This window comes from Cyanistes caeruleus, chromosome 6 (genome assembly GCF_971803275.1).
Source record: "Cyanistes caeruleus chromosome 6, bCyaCae1.hap1.1, whole genome shotgun sequence".
NCBI lineage: Eukaryota > Metazoa > Chordata > Aves > Passeriformes > Paridae > Cyanistes > Cyanistes caeruleus.
Window position 1 is genome coordinate 7,426,363 of NC_141706.1, and position 20,906 is coordinate 7,447,268.

General features: G+C 44.2%; 1 protein-coding gene across 2 annotated transcripts; it reads left to right on the plus strand.

The window, feature by feature from the left end:
* Positions 1-2,709: 2,709 nt before the first annotated feature.
* RIC3 (RIC3 acetylcholine receptor chaperone) lies at positions 2,710-19,884 on the plus strand. Of its 2 annotated transcripts, none has more exons than XM_086894376.1 (7): positions 2,710-3,235; positions 3,320-3,655; positions 8,423-8,646; positions 9,174-9,252; positions 10,759-10,852; positions 15,628-15,776; positions 16,876-19,884. In XM_086894376.1, the coding sequence occupies exons 1-7, from the start codon at positions 3,157-3,159 to the stop codon at positions 17,358-17,360; spliced, it is 1,446 nt and encodes a 481-aa protein (XP_086750502.1). In that variant the 5' UTR covers positions 2,710-3,156; the 3' UTR covers positions 17,361-19,884. The 2 variants fall into 2 exon arrangements, with proteins under 2 accessions (XP_086750502.1, XP_086750503.1); XM_086894377.1 differs by having other exon boundaries at positions 2,728-3,235; positions 15,631-15,776.
* The last annotated feature ends 1,022 nt before the right edge of the window (positions 19,885-20,906 follow it).

Genomic DNA, 20,906 nt, shown 5'->3' on the forward strand with positions numbered 1-20,906 from the left:
AGACCAGCTGAGGCCATGCCCAGCAGTGAAAAACTGTGGAGATGTATTTTTTCCCCAGGAAGTTTGAAGTGCTACGAGCAAGAAGGGCCCAGAGCCGGGGAAAGCGTTATGGGGGGTAAGGAAGAATCACAGAATGGCTCAGTTGGAAGGGATCTTAAACACCACGATGCTACAACCACCTGCCCTAAGTAGTGAGAGGAAAACTCATGTCTTGGCAAGCAATCTGATGGGTGAAAGGTGTGGGTGTTAACATCTTTGAAATGGGTCTCAATGTCACTACTGACTATGGGCAGTGGGTTTGTGGCAGAGCTCAGGCAGCCTGGCCCCTGTCACAGACAAAGGGAATGCACAGGCCTCAACTTCTCAACTTTGGGGAAAACAGCAGGTTCAAGGGACAGTATGTGATAGGTGGCTTGGGAAGGCTGTGCCATCCTAATGCCTCAGTCAGTGGAGAAAGGAAGAGGGCAACATGCGGCCGGGAATTAGGGTAAAAGGAGGCTGTGCCCTCTGAAACCCTGAGAGAGAAAATGCCCTGGGCGTGTGCCCCAGTGCACTCCCTCCCTTTATTCGAACAAAGTTGCAGAACTCCTCTGTCTCTTTCTTGGGCATAAACCTCTGGCATTTGTGGATTTTCCTGACAACTGGGGGCTCGGTGTGGGACTGCCTGAGTTGGGCAGGCAGTGAGAGGAGCTGGAGGTGCAGCTCACCCATGGGAGGTGAGCAGCTCCCTGCGGCGCTGGCCGGCAGCGGGCGATGGGGCTGCTGAGACCGGCCAGGACAACTCCAGGGGGTAAAACACGGCAGAACGCCCAGGGTGGAACACAGGAAAGTTGAAATAGGGTTCTCAACTGTAGGGGTGATGATGTCATGTAATCTTTTTAACATTTGGAACATTTGCAACCTACCCTCCTGACTTCTCCACATCTGGTCTGTCCCTGCACCAGGTGTGGCAAGTTAATACAGAGCTTAAGCAGACACTGACAGTTCATATTAGTTCATTAATCACTAGAAGTCCTTGTCCATGGCTCCTGTCAGCCAAGGTGTCCCATCCTCTTCTTCCAGCTGAGAAGTCCAAATCTCCAGAGCTTTGGAGTCCTTGACCTGGGTATGATGAGTCCATCAGTGTCCAGGTGTCCTGGCTGCTGTCTCTGCAGTCCTGGCTGGATGTCTGAACAGCAAAATCCAAAGGCAGAGTCTGTGCTAACTGGGCTTCCTGTCAATGAGATTGCACAAGACCCAGAATCCTGGCCACATATTGGTTTAAATAGGTATCTTCACCTTCTCAGGTTTCCTCACAGCAATGTAGAGAGGCTCCATATCCAGTTTTCCACATTCCCCTGGGACTGCCCACACCTCTGGGTTCACTCCAGCATTCACAGCAGCACTAGCCTCCCCACCACCCCTTACAACACTAACATTCCCAGCTGCAGTCACCAAATCCCCTCCTCACAAACCACAATCACAACTAGGAATAACCAGAAAGTCATGCTTTTAAACCAAACACACATTTAGCCAACTCTCATGGGTGTCCCCGTGTTACTTTTATTTGCCAGCAAAACTCAAATTAACACACACATCTTTCCCACTTATGAAAAGCACACATTTGAGAAGAAATTTGAGAATTTGAGAAAAGAACATTTTTCTTGAGAAAAGAACATTTGAGCAATTGTTCCCCCTTTGTCATAAAATTCAAATTATCACAGCAGATCCTGACACCCTTAACAATCCATGTCTAATGTTTCATTCCTTCCCAATCACTGTCCTGGTCACTGCCCCCTTCCCTTAGGTACTGGGGCTCACAGAACTTTTTCCTGTTGGGACTTGTAAAAATTGCCATTCTTCTTGCCTGTGCCTTTACCTTTTCCTTTTCCTCATCATCTCTTCTTTCATATCTTTCTAACCAGGTCATCCAAGGACTTATTCTGCCCTTCCACCTACTGCCTGTGGGTGCTCATTCTCCCACAGCTCAGAATCACTCGTTTCTCCAGTGACCCAAACAAAATCACTGACAGCAAATCCTGATTCTTCCACATACAATCTGCATTTCCCAGATAGCCCATTCTCCTCCTCCTTGTGCTCACCACACACCAGAGCCATCCATCCCTGTCTGGCCACAGTGTCCAGCACCCCTAGCACACCTGCCCAGGCCCCAGGGAATAGGTGGACAAACCCAAATCCTCCTCCCTGGCTCCATAATGGTTCCAGGGAGAGTGGGGGTGTAGGAACAGCACCTGCTTGTTCTCCCTCTCCTGGAAGCCAGAAATGCAAAAGACAAAAGCCAAACCCTGTATTAGAGTGCAGATTTCGAAGATTCCTTATCACATCACCTCCCACTGCTGTTTGCCTTAACCACATTTGTCCACGCTCCCCTTCAGCCAGTCCTTTCCCAAACCGTATTGCCTGCTCTGGTTGCTGAGGCCCTTTCCCTTGACCTCTTGCCTCACCCTAATGCCCCTCTTGGGCATTCCTGTCCTTAACTACATCCTGTGAGGATGTGCAAACCCTCCCAACATTCTCCCTCAGGACCCTTTGGAAGTATTTTGGCATCATCACCCCTACAGTTGAGAGCCCTTTTTCAACTTTCCTGTGTTCCACCCTGGGCGTTCTGCCGTGTTTTACCCCCTGGAGTTGTCCTGGCCGGTCTCAGCAGCCCCATCGCCCGCTGCCGGCCAGCGCCGCAGGGAGCTGCTCACCTCCCATGGGTGAGCTGCACCTCCAGCTCCTCTCACTGCCTGCCCGACCCAGGGAGTCCCACACCGAGCCCCCAGTTGTCAGGAAAATCCACAAATGCCAGAGGTTCATGCCCAAGAAAGAGACAGAGGAGTTCTGCAACTTTATTCGAATAAAGGGAGGGAGTGCACTGGGGCACACGCCCAGGGCATTTTCTCTCTCAGGGTTTCAGAGGGCACAGCCTCCTTTTACCCTAATTCCCGGCCGCATGTTGCCCTCTTCCTTTCTCCACTGACTGAGGCATTAGGATGGCACAGCCTTCCCAAGCCACCTATCACATACTGTCCCTTGAACCTGCTGTTTTCCCCAAAGTTCAGAAGCTGAGGCCTGTGCATTCCCTTTGTCTGTGACAGGGGCCAGGCTGCCTGAGCTCTGCCACAAACCCACTGCCCATAGTCAGTAGTGACATTGAGACCCATTTCAAAGATGTTAACACCCACACCTTTCACCCACCAAACTCTTTGCAAAGACAATTCTGGTTTTGCACACATCTTTCATATCCAAGGTAAATGTACTGTCTTCCAGTTTGAAGCCATTCCCCCTGGCTCCTGTCACTACATGTAAAAAACCCTCTCCATCTGTCTCGCAGGCTCCCTTCAGGCACTGGAAGGAGAAGGAGGGAGTGTCTGTGTCGCTGTTCGGCCTGTCCTGGCCCAGGGCTGTTCCCGAGGCCGCGGCCCAGCCCAGGCTCCGCCATCCCAGCGCCTTCCCAAGGCCTCTCCCTGCGGCGCCCCCTCCCCGCGCTCCCCTCGGGCTCCCGCGCGGCGCCTGCGCGCGCCTGCGCCCAGCTCCGCCATGGCGGCCTGGACGTGCTGCCGGGTGGCGGCCGTGTCCTGCCTGGTGCTCTGCGTCTCCCTCCTCCTGCCGCGCACCTTCCTGCCCCGGGCCGGCGGCAGGCAGGAGCCCGGCGCCGCACCGCCCGAGGGTAAGAGGCCGCTCCTCTCCGCCGCCCCCCACCCTTGTCCCCCCCGGCCCGGGACGCCGCGGTCCCGCTCGGGGTGAGCCCGGGGCGGGCGGGCTGCGGGGGTCCGTGAGGGGCCGGGGCTGCGCGCAGGGAGCTCCGCCGCCCGGTATGGAAACACAGCGTAGTTCCCCCTTGGCGCGTCTCTCCCCCGTGCTCATCCCTTAGCGACGTGTGGAGGGATGCCGGAGGATTCATTCGTGCTTACCGCTCTGATCTACTGTCTCCTTTTTTAAAAAAACAGCTTAAAAACTTCAAAGTATCATTTTATTTATGTGCCGGGTATTAAAGCTTCCCGAAAAGTGGCGTATTCATTCCATTTATTTCGTTGGTTTTGTTTTTTTTTTCATTGCAATACATCCCTTCATTATTTTGTTACTCTGTGTATGGAATGCTTCTGTTGTTACATATGAAATAAAAATTCATTTGAATCGTCTTCATTGTTCAGTTTCCAGCGTTTTAAACTTTCGTTTTCATGCACCAGATTCTCATAATGCTGTGATGGCTTATTTTAGGCTCAGGTCCTGTCTGTGCAGCCCCCCAAGCTGTGTCCTTCGTGCCTGCCCTCCCGCTCTGCATGTGCTCTCTTTAAGGCATCTCCCATCCTTTTTATGGCCTTTTACCGTAGAGGTTATTTTTCCCCAAGGCACTTCCCAAGAGTAGCAGGTATCATAACCCCCAGTATTGGCAGAGAGGGAGCTTCGTGCAGGGCTGCCCACAAGCCAGAGGTGACCCAGCATTGCTCCCCTCTTGTACCCCAGCACATGTCTTTGGCTGAGGATGTAATAACTCACCTCAGCTGCTCAGTTTCAGATGAGAGTTTATGGTCTGTATTTTCTACTTGATAGCAAGGATTTCATTACACTTGCTCTGTAGAGCAAACTGTATTTCACCTGAAGTTACTTTTTTATTGGAAGAATAAATCTTGATTGAATCGCTCAATTCATATCTCTGTCATTAGTTGTCCTCTTCAGTGCACTGATAACTGCAGTTACCTGGCAGGAGTTTGAGGGCTTGAGGTAATCATGTCATTCTTGAAGTTAATAAAGTGCTTATGGTAGTCTTGGGGGCAAAATGTCTCTGAATAAAACATGCTTAAAGTTTAGTACCTTTTGTTAAATTCAATGTTACCAGAAGGCTTTTTATCAAAACAGGCTGTAGGCATGGCAATGGAACTTTCTTAATAAAGTCATTTTCAAAGGTCTCTTTCAGAAATCGGTGAGCATTGAACTATAGAAGTTAATTTTATCTTCCAGGCGGGAATGTTGTTATTTTTTTACAGTAATAATTTCATGTATACGACAAAGCTTGCTTAAAGAACTTACTGTGTTTGTATCACATTCCTAGCTGACATTATAGACAGGCATTAGAATGTTTATCTTTTGTTAAAGAGGAGCAAAAAGGGGACCTACTAGCAGTTTTAAAAGTACATTTTAAGTCTAGTGTTCATAAGTATATGCCATGAATTTTGTAAAGCTGCTCTCTAAATTGGTAGTTTCAGATAAACCTTATAACTCCATGACAGCAGCTGGCTCTGCTTTCTTACAGACAATCAAGTGGCATCACCTTTACAAAAAAAATACATGACAGTTCAGGTAACCCCCTCTGCCCAGCCTGAATTTGTGCAATGCACACATCAGTTGCCTGCTGGTGTCCTGAAGAAAATGATGTGGCAGAGAGACATATTGCCTAGACTAAGAGTAGCTGAATAGTACAGTAACATAAGTCTAAATAACTTTATAAATAGTTGAGTTGGGCTCAGTAGCAATTCCTAAAACCCATTAAATAGAACACATAACAGCTTTCCTGGAAAAGAGATGCCTGAATGGTCTGAGTGTTATCATCTGGTTTGTTGTTGTATTCGCTGTGTTGTAAATACAGTTTTTAAGATTTGCTTCTTTTCAGTTAGGTGTTAATATTATTACAAGATTAAAAACACCACAGTCATTCTCATGTGAAAATACCATTAGGGACTTCATCTACATTCAGAAACTACAGCCTTTTAAACAACACAAATGTATGCTGGGGCATAATTTCATTTTTCGACTTCAAGCTATTGAAGGGACTGGGTTAAACAAAACATGTTCTGCTTACCTTGCAGCGGGTTTGTAAAGTTGATTTGAAACATAAAAACTGACAGAATTATTAAATGTATAGGATAAAACCCAGGTAAAAAGATTGCAAAGCCGGGTAGGGTGTGGTTTGTGGGAATTGTCACACAGAGCAATCAGCCTGCATGAAGGCAACCCGCAGGCTGTCACAGGGGAGCTGAGAAACATTTCAAAAGCAGAGTGGACCCTTCAAAGCTAAGGGGAGTTAGTGCTCTTCCCACAGCATTCCCACAGCAGGAAAATGTCCCGTTAAAGTCCACACCATCCCCACTGCAGCTGAATACAGCAGCAAACAAGGACCCAACACATGGCCTTCTGTGCTCATCAAGTGTCACTTGATTTTCTTGATGGAAAGTGTGTTATTGTCTCCATTTGAAAGTGGTTTGTTTCATCCCTGGAAGTGTGGAATCTTATTCAAGTCACAGTGGCACCCAATTGTTACATTTTCCATTTGTATACTGTGCTTCTAAGAGTTTTGTGCGTGTGTTGCTTTCAAGTTGCCTGTGCCCTCCATTTCCTGTGTAATTTGCATGGATTCTTCACAATAAAAAGCTATGGAAGATAGTATTTGTTTATTAAGGAAATAATTATAGAAGTGTAAAATCAACAGGGTAGGTTTACAAATTTGAGCCATGAAATTCGCCTTTAAAATTATCTTGATAATGAAATGTCTATAGTTTGTCCTCTTGGCCGGATTATATTTAATTGAATTGAATCTTTTAAAGCACAAATGAGGCCTTGTGGATAATTTAGAAAACTATTCACTTTAAATACATTTTCACCTTTGTCAGTTATTTTCTGTTTTCTTAATATCTCCTTTTTTAAAAAATAATATTTGCATAAGTATAAGATGTTTTATAAATGTTTACCTACTCTGCTGCTTCATCCCCACCTGAGTGATGCTGCTCTCTGCACGACATCACACTCGTTTCCACAGTGACCTACTGCTACAGGGCATTGCTGCTGGAGCAGGAGGACTTTTCTTGTAAATAAGATGCTATGCTTTCCACCACAGACTTTGAATAATTCACTGAAATTTAAGTGCATGATAACAGCTTCCTCAAAATTAAGCTAATCTGAGAGTGGGTTTGGTCAGTGGTAGTGTAGCCTGGCAGTTACACTAAAGAACTCTTGGAATGTGTGCTATCATCTACAAGAAAAATGTGTTTTTAATAGTGGAACTTCATGAATTATTGATATCACTTCCTAGTAAGTGTTTACTGCAATTTTCTGTGCTCAGGAATTTAGCTGCCTATGATGGTGTTTCCTAGCAAGACCAAATGTTAATTAAATTTTTCTCTTGTGGCTCATAAAAGCTGCATACTCGCAAAAGTGAAGTCAGTTCTTTGCAGTGCCGCTTTAAACCTGCTTTTCATTTTCTTTCTGCGAGCACAAGCAGCCTGTCCCAGCACCAGGCAACAGCATCCAGGCCATGTGTCCCAGGGAGGGGGAGTTTTCCAGTTGGGATCAGGGAGTGAGCTGCAGCCCAGCCTGGCAATCCCCGTCTCTGGTGCTTCCATCCAGCACCTCTCACAGCCAGGTTCCATGGCAGAGTAGCTGAGTAACTCAGCTCAACACTGGTCAGTGGAAGGGAGTGCAGGTGCACATCCAAGCTGGATATGGAGATAGAAAGCAGGATGTCAGCTACACAGAGGAGTAAAATAGTGAATTTCACAGCAAAATTGTTGAATTGATGGCAGCAAGAAAATAGAATAATGCATGAGCTTCAATTTATCGAGGTTCTTGTGCCCTTCAGTTGTGTGAAATCATTTGCAGCACCATTTCAGGCTTTCTGCAGTTCTTACTGTGGCATCTGTACATCCATTTATGCTTTCTCTCCTTTCTTGTGTTAAATTAGCTCTGCCTAGAAAGGTTAGAAAACTCTAATTTTTTTCCCTCTAAAATGCCAAAGATAATATGTCCCAGGCTATATTCAATCTCCTTTCTCACACTGCTTTACCTTAGATCTTTTTAAGGAGAACAGCTTGAGGTGACATCACTTTTCTTAATCTTTCATTACTCTCTTGGTGAAATCAGGTAAAATACTATTTCTTACGGCAATAACAAAAAAATCTGCTGGGCAGATTCTGCAGTCGTGTGTCAGGCTGTTAGGTGGATAATTGTTTGGACATTAATACATTTATACATTAAATGCCTTTGGGCAATATTGAAAGATCAGGCTCACAGTGGAAAACTGGTATGTTGTTGGGGGATCTTGAGGAAAGAAACAAGTAGAAATCTGGCATTTCATCCCACTGGAGATACTGATCTGTTGGGTATTCAGACAAGAATATAACTATTAAAATCCATGTTTTGTTAATTACCCTTCCAGCTCTTTCTCTGCTTAATATCAAGATATTTTAATTGTGTGATTCTACTCCTAATTGTATGAAATTGCTAGAAGTAAATGGCTTTAAGTAAAACCTAACTCCTAGCACTGCACATCACAAGAGACTGAGGACTGAGTTCACAGACTTAGTCCAACACATTATTTACTCATCAGTGGTGCTGAATTTACAAGCAGAGAAAATAGGTCACTTGCACCTGCTGCAGGTTTATGCTACATGTGAAAAGGTGGAAGGTAATAGAAGGGAAATGACCATTGTGTGGTTTTTTGCAGGGAAGCTCAGTCGTTTTCCTCCGAGGATGCATTCCCACGCCGCTCCCGACGGCCGAGCTGTCCCTCATTTTCCGAGGTCTCACCTTACTGAAGCAGTGGCCAAAGCCAAGGCAGGTGGAGGTGGTAGTGGAAGCACTGGTGGCAGTGGAAGAGGTCTCGTGGGACAGATTATCCCTATATATGGATTTGGCATCTTCTTATATATTCTGTACATTTTATTTAAGGTAAGAACCAACATAAATTGGAAAGTCAGGGAAAAGCTTGGAAAATAAAAATTTTGACTCTCATTTCAGTGCCTTGTTCCAGTTCATGTGTGCTCAAAAACATGCTTATGCTGGACCTTTGCCTGGTGGTCAAAAGACTGGAGTATCCTGTGGGTTTTGCTGTTGCAAAGACTATAGCTAAGAATGCAGGGAAGGAATTCTCTCTGCATTGGCCTCTGACCTTTAAAAATTTTTTAATTTTTTTTTTTTCCTGTGGAAAAGTGCATGTCTAGACTAATGTTAGATTAATTTTGAATATACACATAGTATTCTTTTCCTTGTTATATGTGTATATGTTACATGTTGTTATTTGTTCCAGGACTCTGATAGGAGTTTTCAGCTGGCAAAATCTTCCAGGCATCTTTCATGGTTTTGCTGCTGGGTGTGCTTTTCCATGGCTGCCTTCTGTATTTTTTCCTATTGTCTCTGGGGTTTATCTGTTACTGTGGCTGTAACTCACGGAAGGGCCATGTTCTTGTCCTCAACAGCTGGCTTCCAAGGGAAGAACTACTCCTGCAGAGCGGAAATGCCCCACTGCTACCCCTGGGAACATGAAGAGGAAAATCAGTGAGTATGGCTCTGGGTTGTACCTGTGTAGCTGTTGACTCTGTAATGCTCTAACAGGCTTCTTCAAGTTCTGGGTGCACTGTAAAGCTGATGCTCCCTCCCACCCCAAAAAAAACCCAAAACCAAAAACCAAGCCAGAATCTTCTGTGTTGGAATGAGCAAGAGTTAAAAAGAATTACTGCACTGTCACTTTCTAATCTCATTTAGCCCATGAGGCTGTGATAGCAGCCTGATCCCAAGCCCCTTTGGAAGGAATGGCTTTTCATGAGGTTTGCTGAATTAACTGCATGGATTTGCTGAAAAGCTGTGTCACTAATGATTAAAAAGGGATAATAGGATGTCCAGTTATAATTATTGTATAATCCCTAATAGTCTAGTAAGAGCATAGAAAGATACCATGAAAGCTAGTTTAATTTTTTTTTAATTGGAGAATTCTTAGCCATCATCAGGCACTTCCCTAATTTGTCCCTTTTTTTTTTTTGCAATGCAGAGTTTTCATGCATGCAATAAAGAGAGCAAATAATATTCTAAAATGTTAATTTGATTTTACCTAAACATTGCTGAGATAGATTCAAGTATTTGTAGGCACTTATTAGATAAATTAACAAGCTTACTATTGAGGATTGGGAAGAGTAGTTACCATTACAGTATTTAAATGTGTTGTGTTTAGCTGGCTAAACTGTAATAGGGAAGGAAAGTACTTAGGGCTTTATAGAAGCCTTTTTTATAGAAAGTGGTAGCAGGAAGGTAATTCTCTTAACATAGCTGTAATTTTCTTGACATTAATGCACATATTAGGAATACCTAATGTACTCAGTGCTGTAGATTGTGTCTCCAGTGCACTCATACTGCATTGTGCCTGGCAATTTTGGGTAATATATCAGCAATGGTAATTGTATTTTTTTTTCTGGTGTTCAGTGAGAGAAAGTAACTTTGCAGTGAGGTTGCCATCCTTACATCCCAGAGAACTAACAGGGGAAATGATTCTGCTTTTTCTAGAGCTCTTCATTTATATTATTAAAGCTTTAATGGCAAGCTGTACCAGAGCAGGGGTCAGGTCACTGGATTAGGAGCTTGAAGACTGAGTCACCGCTTACATTGTGACTTGGAGAAGTAACTTCCTGTCTCTTTTCCAATTCCCCTTCCCCTTTTTTAAAGTCTCAGACATGCAAAATAATTACATCAGAGTTGCATTAAGTAATTACAATCTGTGCAGAATCGAGATCTTTCTAAAAGCAGGATGTTTGTTGATGGATTTCTCCATTCCTACTATGTTGAAGTTCCATTGTGCCTTTGTGCTGATTAAATGGATGTAATATTGGTAATAGTCTTCACCTTCTCAGGCCAGGAAAAGTAGGTAGAACTCTCTAAGCTGGATGTTTTAGTTTCCTCACAGCCAGTTTGGTTTGGTACAGCATTTGCTACCTGTGTTAATGGAACAGGGATACATTTTCAAGGCTCAGTACTGACAGATCTTGGGATTTTTTGTTTTGTTTTGTTTTGCAGCTGACTATGAGCTCACTCAGCTCCAGGAAAGACTGAGAGAGACAGAAGAAGCGATGGAAAAATTAATCAACAGAGTAGGACCTATGTATGACAGGTGTGTTTCAAATTAGAGTATTTTAAGGAGAGGTTCTACTCTGATTAGAAATTAAACTTTCTTGCATTTTATATATAAAAATAGCATTTTTATTGCTTCTTTAAATTATAGAAGTTAGATTTTACACATCCCAATTCTTGTTCTGCAGTTTTTCTCTTTTCAGTAGCTATATATAAAATAAATAATTTTTTCCAGCTTAATTTTCCTTAACCAGAAATGCAATTATCACTATCTCTCCCCTTTGTATAGTGTTATTTGTAAGAAAATGACAGGTATATGTAAACAAAAGATGAATCATCTACATTTAAAGTACGTAAAACAGCCTGTTTTATGTGACCAAAATAATATCCTGAATTGTTCTTTTCCAGTTCTATGGATTATTTTCCTAAATTGAAATGCTGTTATAATCTATGTAAATTCCTGTTAGAATAACCATAACATTTTTTCTTTAAGGCAGAATTGTATAATAATCTGATTACATAACTTAGTTCCACTCTAAATTCATGCATTTGCTCCTAAATATAAAAAGACAAAGGGTTCTAAAATCAGCATTCAAAATTTTATTATGTTTATTAATGTTTGCTACAAATCTGATATCACCAGTCTACATTACAAAGAAACACTGGAAACAAGTCTATGTTTTTCATAAGGAATAAAAAGAACATATCAATAGGATGCTGCATAATTGCAGTGTGAAAACTGAAGCACCATAAATATGAAGGTAAGGTTAGCAAAAAAAAAAAATGAGAGCTGTTCTGGTTGTATATCATATTAACTTTGTCTGGATCAGCCAAGGCATGTTTTAACCCATCCTGAAGGAATGTTCTGTGCTGAACATGCACATTTTGTTCATTTATGTCTCAAACCACTTCTCTTTGAGTGCAGTTTTTTCCCCACTTTGTGCTGTGCCCTGTACTATCTTGGGCAGACAAGGTGTCCAGCTTGGCCATGTTCAGCCAGGTCCCAGTGGGAGAGCCCCTAAACTGCCCTGGTTTTGTTATTGGAACAGAAGGATCCTGCTTTAACTCATCTCTGTTCTGGAGAGCTGACACAATGCTCTACACGTACCTCTGAGCTGACAGAAATAGGCTTATGAGCTGCCCAGATATTGTGCTGATACCCAGGATGGAATATTTTTTTTTTACTGAGAAAATTGGTTTAGGGTCTGATCCAGTGTTTGTTCTACTCTGTGTTATTGGCTCAAAGCCTCTATTTAGTAGAACTTCCCTTCTTTGTTCAACCAGACTATTTATATAGATGGGTCTAAAGGTCTCAGGGGAAATGAGAATCTGAATCTAATAAAGAATTTTGTATGTTGCCTCTCTGAAGAGGAGGGGAAAGGCACCTCGTGGTGCAAATGGAGCAAATAGCTGTTTTCAAACACTTTGAAGCTTTCTTAATCTACTCATTAATTTCACTAATACTGGATAAATCTATTAAAATAAAACCTATGGTTTGAAAGTGAAGTTAGAATACTAAGCTAGGCTTATTCAATCTGGATATTGATAGATTTAAATAAAAAGGAAAGAGTAAGAGAGTAAAAATTACTTGAGCTTTATTTATTGATCTGCAGTTAAACAGAAACTCTTACACAGAAAAGTCAGAGACAGATATAAGTGCTATCAAGTTTAAACTAATGCTGAAGACCAGGTGAGACCATGGCCCTTTACACCAGCCAGCAAAGCAACAGCCAGCCTGTGTTGTAGAAAGCAGCAACCAGAAACATGGATTTGCTTTTTTTTTTTTTTTTTTAATGAGGTTTGAAAACCAACCTCCAAACCAACTGAGGAGGCCTCCTTCCAAACCAGCATACCAGTTGGAATTGCTACACCATTAAATAGAGAAACAACCTTCCAGAAATACAAAACTGCCAAAAAGTACTAGTGCAGGTACTTTTAATAAGGCCTAGCATTTTGTAAGAAGAATGAGAAGGAAGACAAAGAAAGCAAGAGGAAGAAAGAACCTCAGAAGAAAGAAAGAACCTGAGGCCAGGTCCTCAACAGTATAACCAAAAATTTCTATTTCTGGTAGATAGATAGGTAACAGGTAGAAATAATGCAGATCACCTACCTGTTTTTAAAGTCCTGTTTACCAGATTGTCAACTTTAAAAACTTCCTTTTTTATCATAAAGTGAGCAAAGGTGATATGGAAGAGTGAGAGGCTCTGTGGGGTGCCATTTTTGGGGATGTAGCTGCATTTTGATAGCGATTACTTTAGATCATGCAACTAAAAAAATACCAGTTAACATGTCTGAGATGCCATTTTAAATTATTTAGATTATTTTCCCTGCAGTCATGATGGCTCTTTAGGAAACATTTAGGAAACATTTAGGAAATGTTCTAATCTCAGGCTAAGAATAAGAAACCTTTACTTTACCTGTTAGTGAGCTCTTTGGGACTCTACAAAGTGTAAGTATTGCCATTAGGAAAAATAATACTTGTGTTGGAGCTACAAACACAGACAGCAAAAATAATGACCTTTTCTTGCACTGTAAACCTTCTGCATCTGTTATCCTCTTAGTATTCCTAAGTGCATTATATCCAGATAAATCTCCCATGTGCAGCCAGCCAGATGTCTTACACACTGCCAGCAACCCACAGTAAGTCTTCCCAGAGGCCTTAAATTAAGTCAAAATAACACATGGGTTTCTCCTTCTCTGCAGGGAAATTTGCCTTTTAAACAGGCAAATTGGAGGTAGGAATACAGGTATTTGGAGAAGGAATACTCTAAAATACAGAGCCCTTGTGTTGCAATAAGACAGGAGTGTTTTCTATTGAGGGTATCCCACATGTTAGGAATTTTCCTGTATGAAATGCCACAGTGATGCAGCTGCATTGGTTGATCCTGTTATCTGAGCTAGCTTGTCTGCCCAATGTGCTAAAGAGTTGGGCCTCTCTGTCTTCTGCCAAGTGATATATATTCAAATTGGGTAAAAGGAGGATTAGTTCAGCAATTCTGTCACAGCTTTGGTCAAAGGCTGATGAAACCATTCCTTTTGGTGGGCCTCTTAATTCACATCTGAGATTCCACATCTGCATAAGCCAGGCTTTTGGGAAGATGCTGCCTCACACCTTCAGTTGTTTGTGGAACAGATTGCCACGACAGCTTGGGGAAGATCAGTGCAGCCTGTGTACAGTGTTGGGATATCAGCTTTTCAAACTGTGGAGCAAAGTGCTCCTTGGTGGAGAAGTGATGTTTTGCCTTGTGATCTCAGTGAAGTAGTTTAATCTAGGTAGGTGCTAATCAAACCAGCTCCTGAGCTAAGTCCAGTTACAGACGCTTGTGCTTGCAGCTGGTCACAAAATCCAGCCCAGGCTGGAGATCAGCACTTCCACCACCATCACACCAACCAGCAGTAGGATGCTAATCTTACTTTAAACCAGTGTGACTTTGCTGCCCTTAGTGGAGTAGCCATTGCGTCACCATCATTCCCGTTTAGGCAGAGTGGCACAGAGTACCTCCTGGAGTGCTGCTCCAGTCCCAGCAGCTGGTAAGAGGAAAACCTGAGGGACATTGCAAATTTATTAGAATTCTGATAACTAAAGTGAGGTTTACATAGATACAAACCACCTAAAGCCAAAATCTGCTTCCAGCTCCTCTCTTCCCATCTCTTCCCTACGATGCACTGAGCAGCCTACTCAGTGAATCTACTCTTGGAGATTATCTGTGTGTCTGCTCTCCAGACCAGAGATCACCAGAGATCTTCTGTCTGACCTCACATACACCTACAGTTCAGCATTCTGTGCCACCCTTTCAAGTAACTGGGGGAAACAGCTCCTGACTGAAACACAGATGCAAAAGGGTGCCAGAAGAGTGGCTTGAACTGGCATTACTGCTCAAGAATGACTTAAACCTCAAAATATCATAACTTTAAACTCAAGATGAAACAGGCACCATTGGTCAGAACCATTTTCACCCCTGGTGGCAGCCAGTGGCTTTCTCATTCAAGCCTACTGAGTTATCAGACTGCAGAGCACCCCCCTCCAAATACTGCCTTTTTTGTCCATAAGATTTTTAGAAGCCTTTTTTCTTTCCAAAGAAAATAATGTGTAATGACTACATGATCTTATATGTTGGAAGCATTTCAACAGTAGTTGTATTACCTAAGAGTAAAAATTACTGGATCCAGCAGTCAAAAATTTGCTTTCAATCTGATTTAAAAAATTGCAGTCCTCTCCAGTTCTAAAGGGCAAGTTACAGTTTAATGTAACACCTTCTTTCCATTCTTAAACCTTCCTTCCTGTTTCTCCCCTCCACCTCCCCAACAGGCTGCATGGTTGACTGTCTATAATGACAGGATGATCTGTCCAACTTGCAAATTCAGTGGTCACAAGAAGAGATTTTAGTCTTGAGACTAATGACTGTGAGAAATTTTGAGCAGCCTCACAAGCTACACATGTAGCATAGGTTCAGAATTTCATTTCCTTATAATACTTCATACAAGGAACTGCCCCCTAATTCTTACCTAACACACTTTTAAAGGCAAGAAATTTCTCTAGTGTCTTTTGTACCATAACTCTTTTTTGTTTGTCATTTTCATCTTGCTCTCACATTGGCTTTACCATCCTTGCTCTAGTTGTTTAAATTGCTTTTTGGATAAAGGAATAGAGTATACTCAGCTGAAGTGCAGAGCACATGCAGATGTCGAGGAGGGATCACACTCCTCAGTAGGTTTCTCCAGACTGCTGCTGGCATGAACCAAACAGTTGGGTTCAAACCCTTTTCATAGCTTGCAATAACAGTGGACAAAATTCTGGTGTCTAATGTCTTCTAGCAGGACTCAAAATGTTACAACAGACCAGGAGAAAATGTTACTTCAACAACTCCGAGAAATTACTAGAGTTATGAAAGAAGGAAAATTCATAGATGACATCTCCCCTGAGAAGGAGGCTGAGGAAGCTCCTTACATGGCAGATTGGGAAGGTAAGCGAGAGCCCTTCGTACCATTACCCTTACAAGAAAAATTAGATAAAGATCTAATAAGATTACACTTCCAGATCCTTTCAACTTTATCCTTCTTTTTCCAGAAGCCAGTGTTCAAAACTTTTTTTAAGAGGTTGCTTGGCTTTTTTTTCCCCCAACCATAACAGAAAAAACCAGATTTTGAGGTATCCAACATTTCTTATAGTGTAAACACTGCACTATCTGCTGCCCAAAGTGGCATATGAATATTCACATATGCTCCATCTGCTGCTGGGGCTTGGCTGCTCTGGGTTTACATCTTTCCCTTTCTGTGCTGGGCTAGATTTCATGACAATCATAAAACACTTGGAAATCAGAATCAGTATGTTTTAGATAAATTACAGTTTTTACTTTTGATTTTTCATCTTTGTTAGCTCCAATGTTGTAAAAGTCAACTCCAGGAAGTCTTTTAAAAGCTATTTATTTTAATGTCCTTTCCATTCCTTGGTGTTTACCTTCTACATAAATGTGTTTTCAAGATACATTAGTTGACCTGCTCTGTATCATAATTTTAAAGGCAGACTTAATTTCTTGCTTTTTAAAAAGCTTTCAAAAATGATCCAACACATAAAGCATAAAGTGACCCTGAACTCTGTTCATAAAGTTTATAATGTTATTTCTAAAATGAAATGCACAAAGTCATTGATGTATCTGTTTTTTCAACTTTCTCAGTAATTCTGTTTATTGCAAGTGTTCAAACCATGCATCAGTCAATCTGTAGGCAGGAAAAAAAGAAGGCTCCATTTAAAGATCTAAGATACACCATTTTTACCTGTTAGCCCCCATAACTTCCAGCAAAGCTCAGCTTTCACTCCTGAAAGTCAGGGTTGATATCCTGGCTCCCTAAAAGTGAATTTTTTTTCATCTCCCAAGAAGACATGCTTTGCACATTCTTGCCATGGATTTAATACTGTCACGTGTACATGGCATTAAAGAGCTGACACTTGCACTGGCAATAGAATAAAACAACTGTCCTGGCCAACTTTGCATCCACCACTGAGGTCAGGACTACTTTTAAATGCTGGTAATACTCCAAGCTGCATATCCCTTTATTCCTAAGGTTATCCAGAAGAGACCTATCCTGTCTATGATAATTGCTTCAAGCGCAAGCAGGACACAATCCTTGTAGATTACCCTGACCTGAGCCAGCCCTCTCCAGAAGAGCTGGCAGAAAGAATGGAGGGCATGGAAGATGAGGAGTATCCTTATGATGAAACCCTGCTAAGTGATCTCACCATGGGAATGGGTGGTCAGGATTTAATGCAGAAAAAGGATGATGTAACTCTCATCAGAGAGGAGGAGAGTGACCTTCCTCCCAGCCAGAGCACTGAGGAGTGCTGCTGTTGCTGTGATGATGATGATCCTGCTGTCATAGCAGAGAATGCTGGATTCCACTCTGAGACCTGCAGTGAAGTAGAAGAGACAAGCCAAGAGGACCTCTCTGTGGAGTCAGAAAATGAAAATGCAGCACTGGAAAAGCAAAAAGTCTGTGATTCAGAGGAGACAGGCACGCTGAGAAAGCGCAACACCAAAGTGCTTGATTGATAGGGACAACAGTGGATGCCATCTGGATGGCAAAGGTAGAGGTCATAAAGTGTCATCCATGTGGATTTTGTTCCCAGTGAGGATTTCTCTGTATTCATCTCCTTGTACCTATTGCATTCTTGTGGTACCAGTCACATCATCTACCTGAACTGGAAGCCAATGCCCTCTTTCATGCACTTGTCATGGGTTACCATGATGCTGCCAACAGTGCTTTGTCCTTGATTTTTGAAGCCTTGTATTTTGGAGCAGATATTTGTGACTTGTTCCTCTTCAATTCTGAAGGTTTTGTCCTTGGTTTTGCCCTTTGTCATCCCAGAGTTGACCAAATGTCTCTTCTGACTTTTTCAAAACCATCTGTGTGCTACCAGTTAGGAGGGTTAACCAAATCCTTATAATTACATGAGTTTACTGGGATGCTGAAGGACAAAATATGCCTTTTTTCTCTTAGCTCAGTGTTAACTGGTCAGCAGAGCCAACTGTAGTCACACACGTGACTCTCTCAGCTCTGTCATTGCTCTCTATGCTTCAGGAACTGCTGTCACTACAATCCAAAAAAGGTCCTATGCTACCCCACAGCCCTTTTCCCAGTTGTTCTGTGTTGTTGGAACGGTAGCCTAATCCATGTTGTGTTGTGTGAGCAAGACTGAAGCTCTGTGAGTTGTGCTTTAACTTTGCCTTAGCCGTGGTGAAACAATGATTGCAGGAACCACAATGTGTAAGAGCACTAAAAATATCCCTAGAGATCAAAACCAAAAAAGCAGTGTTAAGGTTTGTCTGTAAAGGAGAGAGCAGCATCAGGGGGACCCTCAGACTGAAGGTAGCAGGTAGACTTTTCCTTCTTCCTGGAAACCTGAGGGGTTTTGTGTCCTTGGAATGTTGTTGCCAGGGCCATGTTGAGGCAACCCCAGGTATGAGATGAGGAAAGTGCTGGAGCCAAGGGCTCCTGAGGGGAGGTGGCAGGTGGTCCCTGTGCCCCAGGGACAGCCTTTCTTGTACAAATAGCATGACATGTGGGACGCACTTCTGGAAAGGGTCCCTCAGCTTCCATGACCCTCCTGCTTCTCCTGGGAGCTTTTCAGGCCACCATAACCCGATGTATTGGGCCACACTCGTGGCCCAGTCACAGTGGCTATTTGTGATGTCAGCAGTCCCCTGAGTGCTCTGGCACTATAGAAGCAGGGCCCTCTGCAGCTGCCCCCTGTCCACCCAGCTCTGAGGCCCTTGATGAATGTCTGGAAGGAAGAAAAGTCAGAGCAGGGAGGCAGATGGCAGCCCGCCTTTGTAGGGACCAGCAGCAGGGCCCCTCCCAGTGATGGCTGAAGAGGAAGGCATGTGCCAAGAGGAGGCTGTGGAAGAGGAGGAACAAAATCACACCTCTGCCATGAGCGCCACCACCCTCAGTTCCCTGATCATGGCCATGCAGAGCTTGGCTCTGTGCCCACCAGGGAATGGCAAGCAGCCCAGGGACATGGGCGTGCCAGGGAGCCAGCAGAGCAGTGAGCCTTTGAGTGGGACAGCACACAGACACGTCCGGCAGTGGCCAAGGAAGGAGTCGCTTTCCCGGGGCCTGAAGAATGGCTGTCGACAGTGCAGGAGGAGGGAAAGGAGGAGAAGGAGGAGCATCAGCCCTTGCTCCAGGAGATCCATTGTCAACACGCGAGGGATGACACCCAGCGCGCGCCTCCAGGAATTCTGGCGGCTCAAAATCCGCACCGGCCTGACTGAAAAATAAGCAACAAGGATGAAAATGCTGTCACATCCTCCTTATTTGGTACTTTGGCAACAGCACCTGTGCTCCCGTGACCCCTTAAGTAGGAGGTGCTTTTTACAAACTTTCCGGTTCTATGCCTGCATCCTGCCTTGCTGGTGCCACCTTACATCCTGGGGTCTTTTAGGCTATAACATCAACAATTTGAGACTAGTTTTTTTTTTAAACAGAGTAAAGTTATCATAAAGAAAGCACAGAGCCCGAGGAATTTCTTCTTTGCAAACATGCTAGGGAATTATTACAGAGTCCCAGCCTCCACATAGGGCCCGTCCTCCTGGCTCACCCATTCCATCTCCTGGCATCAACAATCATTTGTTGATTGCCATGCATTAAATGAGCCCTTCCTTGTCATCCCTTACCCCACCTTTTCTAGAGCTCCTCTGCTCTGAGCCGCAGGGAAAGGACATGAATTGACTTGGCTTTCACCAGGCTGCTGTGCTGAGGTGACAGGAGTTATCCCCAAGAGGGACACTGAGGTTCCTGGGGTCTGGAGGTGGGGTTGCTTCATTCTGAGGGCAACAACAACCACTGATGGATGAGTGAAATCAGCCTTGCATAAAGAATGTTAGCAGACCAAGCCAAGAATGTAGACAGCTTTTTCTTTGGCGAAGCAGCAGATGGCAGTTCGGCCAGGAAGAAGTGCTAGCCTTCACATGGAGGTCCATTCTAGCTGCTTCACAGGAAGTTCTTTTCAATGCTGGGGAATAAATTTTAAAAAACCAAACTAATAAACCAAAAAAAATATAACAGCAAAAATTCTTTCTTCCTCTGTTTTTTTTTGGGATTTGGTGAGTGTCTACGGATTCCTCTCTCCCCTCCAGGTCTCCCTGGAGAGCCCTGGAAAGGTACTGGTGTGTGGGGTATAGGCCCAGCCCAGGCCTTGGAGATGGTGAGGAGCTGGGGCCATGGCACACAAGGGCAGGCTGAGGGAGCTGCCTCTAGTCCCAAGGGTGGGGTGGTGGTGGAGCGAGCGGCCCAGTGGAAATGTGGATGCCCCATCCTTGTCAGCATTCCAGGTCAGGCTGCCTGGGGCTGTGACCAATCTGGTCTAGTCTCAGCCTCACCCCAGTGTTCAGCCAAGCCCTTGTTGGCTTCATTCTCCACTGTTTCCAAGGAAATGGCAGGAGATGTGCTGGAGCCCTGCTGTGGATACAGGCACAGCCCAGTGAGAGGCTGACACCCTTTCCCTGGATTGTCACAGACCAGCAAGTGTTCCCTGGGTGTCACCAGAACTCTGGCACTCTGAGGCAGCAACCCAGGAGCACAGGGCAGGCATCTACACCCACCATGGGCCTCTGGGACACTCTGCTTTGATGATAAAAATTGGATTCCCCTGGTCTGCACCATCTGCAAGCCAGCTGCTGGGTGCCAGTCAAGGTGGGGTGCCGGCCTGGGGCTACCCCCACAGAGTTGCTCACGTCAGGCCCTTGGTGCTGGGATGGGCTGGGGAGGGTGCCCATGGCAATGCCACCCACCACAGCCAGGGCAACACACAGGAAGGGCCTGTGCCACATCCAGAGTCACCACCCAACCCTGTTCCATGCCAGCCCAGCCCCCAGAGCATCTGTATCCCTGGATTATGGGTCTGGGCCACCAACTGCCCTCACCAGCACAGCTCCAGGTGCAACTGTTCCAAACACACCAATAACCCACGAAACCTGGGAATCCAGCGGGCAGACACCACCATGGGAAAGTGGATTCGTGTCGATCAGGAGCTCCTCGTGTTGGCCATCGTTCTCCAGGTGGGAGTTGCCCAATCCTCTTGGCACAGCATTATT